This window comes from Piliocolobus tephrosceles, chromosome 9 (assembly GCF_002776525.5).
Source record: "Piliocolobus tephrosceles isolate RC106 chromosome 9, ASM277652v3, whole genome shotgun sequence".
NCBI classification, from domain to species: Eukaryota; Metazoa; Chordata; class Mammalia; order Primates; family Cercopithecidae; genus Piliocolobus; species Piliocolobus tephrosceles.
In genome coordinates this window covers 29449187-29461604 of record NC_045442.1, presented here as the reverse complement: position 1 = coordinate 29461604, position 12418 = coordinate 29449187, and the positions used below count along the sequence as shown (strand labels likewise).

The following is a 12418-nucleotide window of genomic DNA, read 5'->3' as shown; positions in this document are numbered from 1 at the left end:
GAGCAAACAATTTGATGTGACTGCCACAAAATAATACAAAGGCTGAATTAATAGAAGTATAGTATGAATGGAGGTTTCAGTTTATGCTTTTCTCTACACTGGACAGAAAATAATTTGAATTCTTCTGTGGGTACAATATGCAAATATAATTAATCTGGAGGAAAAGGGCAAGATCATGACGAGGCTATTGAAAGTATAATACATGATGGTCATAGGAGCTAGGATAATTAGCCTAGACAGGAGAAGATCCACAGGGAACATGGAAATTTCTAATCCTCTACCACTCTCAGAGGGGCCATAGAGTAGGAAGTGCTCAAAGAGTAGAAGGATCAGTGAGTACAGGAAGAAAGATTTCCACTCTAATTAAGAAAGGGCTTACTAAACCAGAAGCGTCCAAAGTTGGCATGAGGTGGCTGAGAAGATTTCCAAAAATGTTCAAACATACGGCTGGCAGGAATGTCATGGAGGGGAAGCAAATGTCAGATGTCTGGCTGGCCTAGATGTTCCCCCTGCTCCTAACCCCCAAATTCAGTGACCTCCTGATTCATTACACTTACATGTACTATGTTTGCTTCATTCACATTATACTGGAAAAGGTTTTGTCATATTCACATTATTATGAAAAAGTTCCCTTTCCTGTTATCTTTTTACTTCTTTCATCATAACTTTATGGTGCTTAAATTATACTTTTTCATACCTTTGCCACTTCTTCCTGACTTTCATCATGAAGCCTTTCTAGTTCCTCAAGATCTAGACCAAATTCCTGTTGGTCTAATTTTGCAATATTTTCTAGTTTGTCATTTTCTTCCATCATATTCAGAATCTGAATGTTGAAATAAAAAAGGGTGGTGACAAGTAAAGAATTAAACTGTAATAAGATAATTTTCTTAGTTTCTTTTAGGCAGCAATCAATAAAAAATAGATGTTTTCTTTATCTAAATGTACTACTAAGTAAAGAATTAGATTATGGGCTTATTGTGGTTACTGAAGTTTTAAGGTTTCATCCTTAAAAAACTCATTCATCTAACAAGAAAAACTACAAAAATATATAAGCTCATCATTTCATTCTATGATATTAAAGCACTGTTGCTAGTTTGAGGTATACTAACAGCATTGTGGTTATGTGTTTTAAGAGTTTTTATCACTTAGAGACACATACCAAAATAATTAGAGATGATATGATGTTTGGGATTTACTTCAGAATAATCAGGGAAAGGGTAATGGATGGAAGCATTGGTGAAATGATATTGGCCACTGGATGTATTATATTATTCTCTTCAATTTTGTACAAATTTGAACTTCTATACAATAAAAATTATCTTTAAAAGTTTATAACTTCAAAAAATTCAGGGGCAAAGAATACACACTGCAACATGTATGACAAAATATTCATGTCTTTAATATATAAAAAGCACTTACAAATAAACAAAAATGAGGCAGACAACATGATAGAAAAAATGGGACTTCAGTTTCAAAATGATAGACTGAGAATGAGTTCAACGATTTTTCTTTTTTGCCCCAAAATATAAAGTTAAGAGAAAAGAAGTATAGCATAGATAAATCCATTACTACAATGAAGAGGAAAAAAGAAATAGAATCCTTCAGGAGCATGAAAACTACAACTGAAAGATGGAAATCAGATGGATCAGCCCAGAATGCCCTCAGCACAGCACTTAACAACAGGTGGAAGCTACACCAGATACAGGAACAAGGGTTAACCTAAGAGTGCTGGCAGGTTGATTAGTTGGGGCTGCTGCATCAGAAACAGACAGTAGAACCTGCCTGTACCCTCACCTGGTGAAGTACCCTAGGGTCCAGCAGTAGTAACTGGAGTGTTTGTCTCCAGGTAGAAGAAACTGGAATGAATATTTGGATGGGAGAAACAAGGCAAGGCCCAAGGAATCTGTCAGTGGCTAGAAAGAATAGAGAACTCCCCGCACTACACAATGGGCTGCCAAGACACTTCCCAACACCACCCACCCCTTCTCTTGTTACTGAGAGCAGACAGAATACCTGCTAAAGTCAGATCTCCTATACTTCTTCCAAAGCAGGCTGAGCTGGTATCATGGAATTGTAACAGAGAGTTTCAATTATAAAGACAAGCATGAAATAATAACAATAAATCACTAAATATTTGGGGAACAACAAGACCACTGGAGAGAAACAATAAATTCAACAAATAGAAGACTTGTTGCCCAAAGGAAAAGAGTTAATTAAGCAAGAAGGTTATAATTTTACAGCAACTAGGAGTGCAAAATATTGTATTTCATAAAGAGAATCACAAGACAAGAAAAATAAATGAAGGATAATGACTGATAAGAGATAAATATGTTATTTTCAAAAGATATGATAGTCTACCTAGATAATCTAAGACAATCAAGTGACAAAATAGTAGAACTAAAAAGAATTCAACAAGGTGGTCAGAAAAAAATCAATAATATTCACATATACCAATAATATATACCAATATATAACATATACCAATTGTATTAGTCTGTTTTCATGCAGCTGATAAAGACATACCTGAGACTGGGCAATTTACAAAAGAAAGAGGTTTAATGGGCTTACAGTTCCACATGGCTGGGGAAGCCTCACAATCATGGCAGAAGGTGAAAGGAAAGGCATGTCTCACATGGCAGCAGACAAGAGAAGAGAGCTTGTGTAGGGAAACTCCCCTTTTTAAAACCATCCGATTTCCTGAGACTTATTCACTATCACAAGAATAGCATGAGAAAGACCCGCTCTCATAATTCAATTATCTCCCACTAGGTCCCTCCCACAACACATGGGAATTATGGGAGCTACAATTCAAGATGAGATTTGGGTGGGGACACAGTCAAACCATATCACCAATGTAATAGAAAAATATTCCATTCACAAAAATGGTATAAACTATAAGATACCTAAAATAAACCTAATTAGAAATTTACACAAAGTCACTTTTGGAGAAACTATAAACTTTCACTGGAGATTATCTTTTTAAAATTGAATAAATAAATAAATAAATATATAATATACACTTATGTAAATATTATATTTATTGAAAATATAACTTTCAAAGTTATATATTTTAAAAGAAATAAATACACAGGCCTGGTGCAGTGGCTCATGCCTGTAATCCCAGCACTTTGGGAGGCCAAGGCAGGAGACTAGGAATTCAAGACCAGCCTGGGCAACATAGGGAGACCCCGTCTCTTCGAAAAAATACAAAAATCAGTTGGGCATGGTGGCACATGTCTACAGGCCTAGCTTACTTGGAAGGCTGAGGTGAGAAGATTGCTTGTGCCCAGGAGTTCAAGGCTGCAGTGAGCTACGCTTGTGCCACTGCACTCTAGCCTGGGTTACTAAGCAAGATCTTGTCTCTAAATAAATAAACCAAAGATGTAAATATATAAATATACAGATGCTCCTCAACTTATGATGGGGTTATGGCCCAACAAACCCATTGTAAGATGAAAATATCATGTCAAAAGGGGCATTTGTAGACATGCTGGGCTGCGAAAACATAAAACACGATATCCAAAAATTGCTGGCAACACAGTACACTTCAGAGTATTCATTGTTTACCTTCATGATTGCATGGCTGACTAGGAGCTGTGGCTTACTGCCACTGCCCAACATTGTGAGAAAGTATGGTACCACATATTGCTACTCTGGGAAAAGACCAAATTCAAAATTTAAATCACAGTTTCTACTGAATGTGCATTGCTTTTGTACCATCATAAGGTCGAAAAATTATAAGTTGAACCACTCTGAGTTGGGGACTGTCTGTATATATCTTACTTCAATTTAAAAAATATTCTTCAGTAAAGTTTTATCATATATATTGATATATATATGTACTAAAGTTCAGAGCTGGCAGATAAATTTTTCTCCAAATCAAACTATAAGCAATATACTCTCAATCAAAATCAAATGAGAGTTTTTCATGGAGTTTGACAAGCTGATTTTAAAATTCTGATGGAAAAGTAAGTACACATAAAAAGGCCTTTTTTTTTTTTTAAAAGAAGGGCAAAAGGAGAATTATTCTCAAGATACAAGAACTATTATAAAGCTATAGTAATTAAAATAGCTTGGTATTGGCTCAAGAAAAGATCAATATTCAATCTTAGAACAGAGTCCAGAAACAATCCTATGTCCAGGGATTGATAGAGGAGACACTGCAAATCAGCAGAGAAAGGATAGTATATTAAATAAAACAGACTTGGGAAATGGGCTATTTATTTGAAAAAAATAAAATTAGAACCATATGACATACCATTCACAAAAATAAATTATAGGTGAAATCAAAGAGTATTAGAAGAAAATATGTGTGACTTTGAAAGGTCATTTAAAATCAGATGTAAAACCCAAAAGTTATAAAGAAAATAATCAAAAACTTGGATCATGCCATAATTTTAAAATTCTGCTTTCTAATAAAATTATTTAAAATTTGGCACTTCATAAAAGTTAAAAGACAGAAAGTATTTGTAGTAGGATGAGCCATATATTTTTCTAGAAAATATTTGTAGGTTGAGCCACATAAAACAGCAATTACATGAAGTTTCACCTAATAATAAGGGCTACCTTTAGATATGTCCCATTCACACTTCCACGCTCTTTTCCTTTCCAACTGACTCAGATGAGATCAAACAAGGCAATCTTCGAAGCCCTGAGTTGAAGATAGCAGGGTCTCTGAATGACTGCATGGAACAGAGCAGCTGCTGAGCTGAATACCTACCCAGGATGGTTACATGGGAATGAAATAACCTTCTCATCACTGTGCCACTATGCTTTTTTGAGTTTATGTGTTACCATAGGCTAGCTAACTCTAATTATCATAAATACATATAAATAAAAAATAAAAATAAAGAACTCCTATAATCAACAAGAAAATAACCAATTATCCAATAAGGAAATAGGCAAAGAATATAAACAGGAAATTCACAGGAGAAGAAATACAAATAGTGTTTAGAATTATGAAAAGGTACTCAGTCTTATTAGTAATTAGGAAAATAAAAACAAAGGGCCAAGGAAATGATTTAAGAACTTTTTCTAAAACCAAGAGACAAAGGTTTCCTATTAAAATGCCCATCAAAGTCTAGCACATGAAAGAAGAAAACACTTAGGGTCCTGGTAGGAAAAGGTAACACATTCAAATGGGAAAACTGAAGAGAGAAACTTAAAAAAAAAGATTTGGCAGAGTAAGGAGAGCCAGCAAGACATGATAAAGCATTAGGCTTCCAACTGCGGGAAGCCATCTCCACTCCTAGGTCTGAAGGGCAAGAGCTGGGAATGGTTAATGAACCTGGAGAGACCCATAAAAGTAGGAGAGGGATGGCGGTCATTGCCAACTCATAACCCTACAGGGAGGAAACTGGGAAAATGAGGACCCTGGTCTTAGTCTCCTGCCCTGCAATCCATGATCTGAGCCCCAAGAGGCTGGCCTTCATGAGCAGCAACAATAGGGTTCTCCTGCTGATGCCACTTATTGCCTAAACCCAAGAGAAAGTCAGAAGGCAAGACAGTGCATTGCTACTATCCATAAAGGCCAGCCTCTTGGGGCTCAAAGAAGAGTGGAAAAGGGAAGAGAGTCTTGGTTTGCACCAGCAAACCAAGAATACCCATTGAACATATCAAGGTGCATACCTGTAAATTTCCAAACACTGTGGATAAAGAGAAGATCCTGTAAGTCTCCAAAGATAAAAATTTGCTTACCTACAAAGAATTGGGAGTCAGGCACTGGAGTCTCTGAAGGAAACACTGGAAGTCAGGAGACAATGGAGCAAGCCTTCAACATTCTGAAGGCAAACCATCAAATGGATATGGGTGTAGGATAATTACATTTTAAGAAAAACCACATCTCACAAAATGTACCTCCCATGTACCCTTTCTCAAGAACAGAGCCAAAGCATCTGACAGGTCTAGCAGCAGGGCACCATTCACAGTGGTACCACTTGAATGGTACCCCAGAAGCACAGCTATGTTATAAAGGATGTTCCCAAGTATGGCACAACACAGCAGTCCTGCATAGGAAGCTACTGAAGGACACACACCAAGAATACAAAGAAAATCAAGTGGGACTCAGGAAATAGGAGCTCCAACTTAGGAGGCAGATCTCTAGGACAGTAGCCATACACCTGGTCTACAGAGCAAGAGCAAGGTGCTTTGACTGGAGCTGGAGGATGGAAAGCTCTAGACGGGAGGTTGCCCAAAAAATGCACTGACAGATTGATCACTTCAAGTATTTGATTGTATTGAGAAGAATTTGTTAGCATTTTGAGTTTGAATAGGTCATAGAAAGCCTTATCCAAAACAAAGGTTAACTATTAATTCTAAGAAAAATCAAGTTGTAAAAGCAGAAATGTAATAATAATATACTGTGTGGCTCAGCTTTGAAGAATATTCAAATAACTATCATAGTATGTATTCCAAGCATGGATTTATATGTGTGCTATAGTGGGGATGGGGAGCAGTAACAAGCATAACTACTCATGTTCCATACCAGGAAGCCCATAGTTAGCATCAAAACAGAAATATCAAGAAATAACAACAGTAGTAAGAAGACTATTTAGACAGAGGTAAACAGCCCAAATGAAAAAGTGGAAAGAAGAGAAAACAGTTACCTCAGGAGTACAAGTATCAGTCAAGAGAAGTAGGGCAGTGGCTGCTTAAAAAATATTATTTTTAACTACATAACTCAGTATTATTTAATCTGTAAAAATATAAATGCATAACTTTGGTAAAAATCAGTATTATAAAAGCAATTAAGACGGTAATTTGGGGGAAGATGGGGAAAACCACTGTTGATACGGAGTGTGAATTGGTGAAACTTTTATCTTATTAAAGAACTTCAGAAAACTGAGCTTACAAACAGAGAAAGGGAGGTATAGATCCTCAGGGTAGAACAAAATTAAGTTCAAAAAGTAATTTTAGAATAAGGGCCAAATGTATTAGAATATGAAATTACAACACTTACAGTTTTGGAAAGTGATTTGATTCCTTGTTTTATCTCTTTCCTTTTCTTGGAAAACAGATTAATCTCCTTTTTGATGGCCTGAAACAGAACAAGTGTATCACTTAACAAAGCAAGAGAAATAAGAGAGAGAGAGAGACAGAGAGATATATAAAGAGATACATAGATAGCAATTCTCTAGAAACAGAAACTAAAATTTGTAAAGACGAATATAAAGTGTACATGAAATAATAACACTGCAATACCTTGCTTAAATCTAACTGCTGCTATGTAAGTGACATTAAAGCTACATGAAACACATGTCAATTATATGGCCAATGGAAAGAAAATAAATAGTGAAAAGTTAGTGAACAGTTGATTAAGGAAAACCAGTATGCACTTTTATTGGGAACTTGAGACTAGATCAATAGGCTAAATCCAGGCACGAGCTGTAATCAGTCGGTCACCTTCCTGAACAGCTGCAGCCACAGCATCCCTTCCCCTGTTCCTGGTCCACAGGACAGAGGTAGCATCCCCTAAAACTCACTCCACAGTGGAGTACTGCAGTTCATGCTTTGCTGTGGTTTACCTGGACACCATTGTTGGGTTGCGTCAGCCTATGTACAGTTCTTAAAGCTCACATAACTTGATCTAAATGACTGGGCTGTGTTTAGGGTGTTTATTTGCTTTCAGAAAAGTTACACCTGTATGTTGTAATGCTCTGCCGAGTGGTGTCTCATTCCATCTTCTAACTTTCCAGTAGGTTTCCATAGGAAACTGATCTATTTGGTGCATCTACACAGCACTATTTCAAACCTACACCATGTTTCACAAATACCTCTTGGCTTTTTTGTTGTATCCAAGGAATTTCCTTCTTAACATCAGTTAGAACTAATTCATCCTGTGATGAGTCAATGCTTGCCTTCTGTTTCTGATACATGTTAGAAAAAGACAGACATGTCTTAAAGTTAAAATTCATCAAGTTTTTCCCCGCCCACCCTACCACATGTAACTGTTTTGAATTCCTTTGCATTTGTTGCATTTTTGAAAATAATCTCAAACATTTTGTCTGCCCACAATATAACATTTTATTCATGTAAGTCCTATCAGTCTGCCCTTATATTAGCCATAGCTTCCACTGAGGAAGCAGAGGTGATCAGACCAGTCACACTGTCACCACTCTTTGCCTTCTTTGTTACTGTGACCCACATGTTCTGCCCACAAGGCCTGTGCCACCATCTGTGCTTGGGATCTTTTTTCTTCTTTTTGGAGTCTTAATACTTAAAATTGTTTTTTCAATGCCATCTCCTTCTGTATCATCAATGTCTCCCTTTTACAGGATCTTCACCAACAGTATCCAAACACGCTCTACTATCTCCTGTCCTAGGAAAATTACTCTCACTTGACCATCACATTCTTCTTCAGCCACCACCCTATTTCTATTTATTTATTTATTTATTTATTTATTTATTTATTTATTTTTGAGACAGAGTCTCACTCTGTCACCCAGGCTGGAGTGCAGTGGTATGATCTTGGCTCACTGCAAGCTCTGCCTCCCGGGTTCACGCCATTCTCCTGCCTCAGCCTCCTGAGTAGCTGGGACTACAGGCATGTGCCACCACACTTGGCTAACCTTTTGTATTTTTAGTAGAGACAGGGTTTCTTCACCATGTTAGCCAAGATGGTCTTGATCTCCTGACCTCGTGATACGCCCACCTCAGCCTCCCAAAGTGCTGGGATTACAGGTGTGTGCCAACCACTGCCCCCGCCAGCCCACCACCCTATTTCTGTGCTCCTCTTTGCAGCAAAATGTGTTGAAAGAGTTTGGGATGCCACGCTCTCCTGGCTCTCCTGTAACCTCACTGGCTAACCCTCTTCAGGGTCCTCTGCATCCCTGAACTCTTCTCCTGGCTCACCAGAAGTTGCTCTGTCCTGGTCCTCTTCTGCTTCTTGCCATTCATGCTTCCATGATGTCCTTACCTAATGTCATGGCTTTAAATCCCATCAGCATGTCCTTGACTCAAATCAACATATCTAGTCCCGACCTCTCCCTAGAACCCAAGGTTCATCTATCCAACGGCTGAATTGGCATCTCCACTTGGGTGTCTAACAGTCTTCTTGAGCTTAGCATGGGTAAAACTGATTTTGAATTCCCTTCATAGCTGCCCCCTTCCCCCACAGTCTGCCCTATCTCCATGAATGACACCATCTTCTACATAAATGTTCAAGTAAAACAATTTAGGAGTTCTTGGGCCCTTTCTTTTCCTCTCTCTCTATGTCCAATTCATCAGTGAGTTCTATCAACCCTACCTCTGAAACCCACCTGGAATCCACCACTTCTCTCCTTGGTACAAGACTCCTCCACCTCCATCATTGTTACCTGAACCTCTGCCTCAGCCTCCTGAACAATGTCCCTGCTTCTTATCCTTCTTATCCCCTACAGGAAACATTCTCCTCACAGCATCAAATAATCATTTCAATAATGTCAATTATACCTTGTTAATCCTCTGTTCAGAACACCTGACTCAGTTCTCATTACATGTAAAATAAAATTCAAGCTCTTTATCTAGTTTACAAAGCCCTTCATTACCTGGTCTCCTCGCACTTTGAAGACTTCACCTCCCACCACTTTCTCCCTTGCTCACTTCAACAGCACAGGTCTTTTTTAGGTCCTAACATACCACACGCCAAGCTCTTTCTTTCCCCCTTTGCCCTGAATACCCTTGCTACCCTCCCATTATCTTTGCATGGTGGTGTTCTCTTTTAATTCAGATCTCAGCTTAAATGTCTTCTTGGAGAGGCTATCCAGTCCAATACTATCACATCAACCTATTTTTATTCACTGAGTAGAACTTGTTACTATCTCATTGTTTCCTCTGCATTTGCTTGTTTATCTGTCTCTCCCTGCCCATCCCCAATGCCCAATTAGGATGTAAACTCCACGGAAGCAGAAATTTTTCTATCTTGTTCATGGCTATATCCCCCACAGCCTGGCACTCTGTAGGCACTCTATAAATATTTGTTAATTGAATGAGTGAATGCTGTTCTTTAGCTAGACACTTCCTAAATAACATCTGTAATACGAAAGTATAGAGAGACCATTTTGACCAAGTATGAGTGTGGGTAGAAGATTTTTTTTCCAGGCAAGCCTGGATTTTGTACTATGGTTTAAATGAGATCTGAAATGTACCATTTGCAATTGCTTTGAGAAAGGCTAAATATTTTCTCTCAGACATAGCTTATTCTCTTTTTGAAAATCATGGGATACCTGGAAAAAGAGAAATATTACTAAATATCTGCTTAAAGAAACCACAAGCTGAAAACCTCTGATTTACAAAGAAAGAAATGTAAGCAAGCAAGCTAGTCATATAGGAACTCAACTGTGTGTTCAGAATTGGATCCCAAATCTATGGAAACTTTTGGTGTTGTCCTTAAATAATCATTCTCCTCGTCCATGGTGCTGCTCAGGGAAATTAATAGTTTTTGGTAATAGTCCAGAATTTCACTGGCTAGGAGTCCTCCAAACCGCCTATATTAATAAAAAAGAAAACACAGAGGCTACAAAAATCATAATTTAAAAAAATCACATTTAGCTGTATTACTTTCAGGTAACTAACCATTTCAGTTTATAGATAAGTAACCAAGGAAATATGTGGACAATTCTTCACAGTGCCTTGTGAAAACTTCTTCTTCAGTGCCTACTTCTTTTTTAGAATTTCTTTTTTAAAAAATTTTTATTTTTTTAAAGAGAAAGGGTCTTGTTCTGTCACCTAGGCTGGAGTATGGTGATGTAATCACAGCTTACCGCAACCTCGAACTCCTGGGCTCAAATGATCCTCTCACCTCAGCCTCCAGAGTAGCTGGGACCACAGGGGTACACCACCATGCATGGCTAAAGGACTCTGCTTCTCACAGGAGAACCTTTCATGGGCGCCAGGCCATGACAAGCTTCTTGACCTTTCTAGGGTGCCCTCTCCTCACACTGTCCTCATACCCTTACTTAACACGCCCTCTGTACCTGCCCTGGCCATTGCACAGAAGAGCCAGTGCACTGGCTGAGCTCTCAGAATACACTAGGCAGTGTGCGGCTTCACACACATAATCACATGTGGCCCTCATCACCCCACGCTGCATTGAGAGTGGTATTATTACTTCCACTTAATTCACTAGGGCACTGCAAACTTTGGATGCATCAGCATAACTGGGAGAGTTTAAAAACAGATTCCTGGACCCCACCTGCAGACATTCTGACTCAGAAAGTCCAGATGGGATCCAAGAATATGCATTTCTAACAAGCTCACAGATGCTACAGATCCCCTACCTTGGGTAACATTGTAATAGATGATTTAGAGGGGTTGTCATATGCCAGCGTCACCAAGTCATAAGTCCTAGACCATGGTTTCAAACCCAGCTTTGTTTTGAGTCAGAAGTTTGGGTGATTACCAATGGATCAAAATGTCCTTCTTTTTGAGCTGCATAAATAAGGCTCCAGCACTAGTTTGTTGTTGCCTGAGATAGTATTTGTTTGCTGGTTATAAAGAATATGTTAGGACTTATATAGTGAGATGAAAGTTAATATTCTATTCAGAATCCCATGTATACAATGGGCATGATGATGCAATCCTCAAATGAGTCTTTGAGATAAGTGGCTAGCAAAATTGTTATGACACAAAATCTCCACAACATTTAACATTTTCACAATGTTGCAGAGAAGGCCCATATTTCATTACTGCTTTGATCACAGGAGGTATCATGAAATATTATTTTTTCCAAAATGAAGTGCATGGTTGAAACCACCTTTGCAAAGATTACGGCAGTGAAAGAAGTCTAGCATGGCTGACTCCATCTTGTTTCTAGTCTCACAGGCTGGATGTTCTTGTTCATTCCTCCTAACCATGGGATGAATTTAGTTTATAGTTTAACTTGGAAGCAAGGATGGTAATAGTTCCTCCCTAAAACTGATCCCCTCCTTGTTTGGCGACTGAAACTGTCTTTGATATAATCTAAGCAAAATTTAATTAGGAAAGTATATGTATATATACACACGTGTAGGGGATAAACAGGAGTTTTTAAAGTTATCCAAGGGTCAGAATTGTCCACATTTCTTATGTTATGAGAGATAGGACTGATCACTCTCAGATATATATTAACTATGTCTTTTTATTTTTATTTTTATTTTCTGTATTTTGATGCTCTGATATCTGGGGCCTTGCTGACTTCTGGAGGCTAGCCAGTCTCTAAAGATAGTAAACAATTTGCTCTGGAGCACACTTTTCAAATGCAAACCGATCAATCCAGAGACCATACCCCCAACCACTTCCTCTAGTGGGCTTTCACAATCAGGGCCACTTTTTCCCCACCCTAATCACCCCAGGGCCGAGTATGAGACAACTACAGCCAGCGTCTATGCCTCAGAACCCACTGATACTATTCAAACTAGCCAATCCTAAACCTGCCCAATCCTCCCTGTGAAAACCATACAAG

At 38.3% G+C, this 12418-nt stretch overlaps 1 protein-coding gene across 1 annotated transcript in view; it reads right to left on the bottom strand.

The window, feature by feature from the left end:
* CFAP43 (cilia and flagella associated protein 43) overlaps nucleotides 1-12418 on the bottom strand; it is a 107364-nt gene that overhangs the window by 44474 nt on the left and 50472 nt on the right. Inside the window, exons 17-20 of the mRNA XM_023206210.3 lie at nucleotides 10316-10463; nucleotides 7773-7865; nucleotides 6959-7036; nucleotides 698-823 (exon numbers count right to left, since the gene is read on the bottom strand). Coding sequence (XP_023061978.2) covers nucleotides 698-823; nucleotides 6959-7036; nucleotides 7773-7865; nucleotides 10316-10463 — 445 coding nt within the window. The remainder of the gene's footprint in view (nucleotides 1-697; nucleotides 824-6958; nucleotides 7037-7772; nucleotides 7866-10315; nucleotides 10464-12418) is intronic.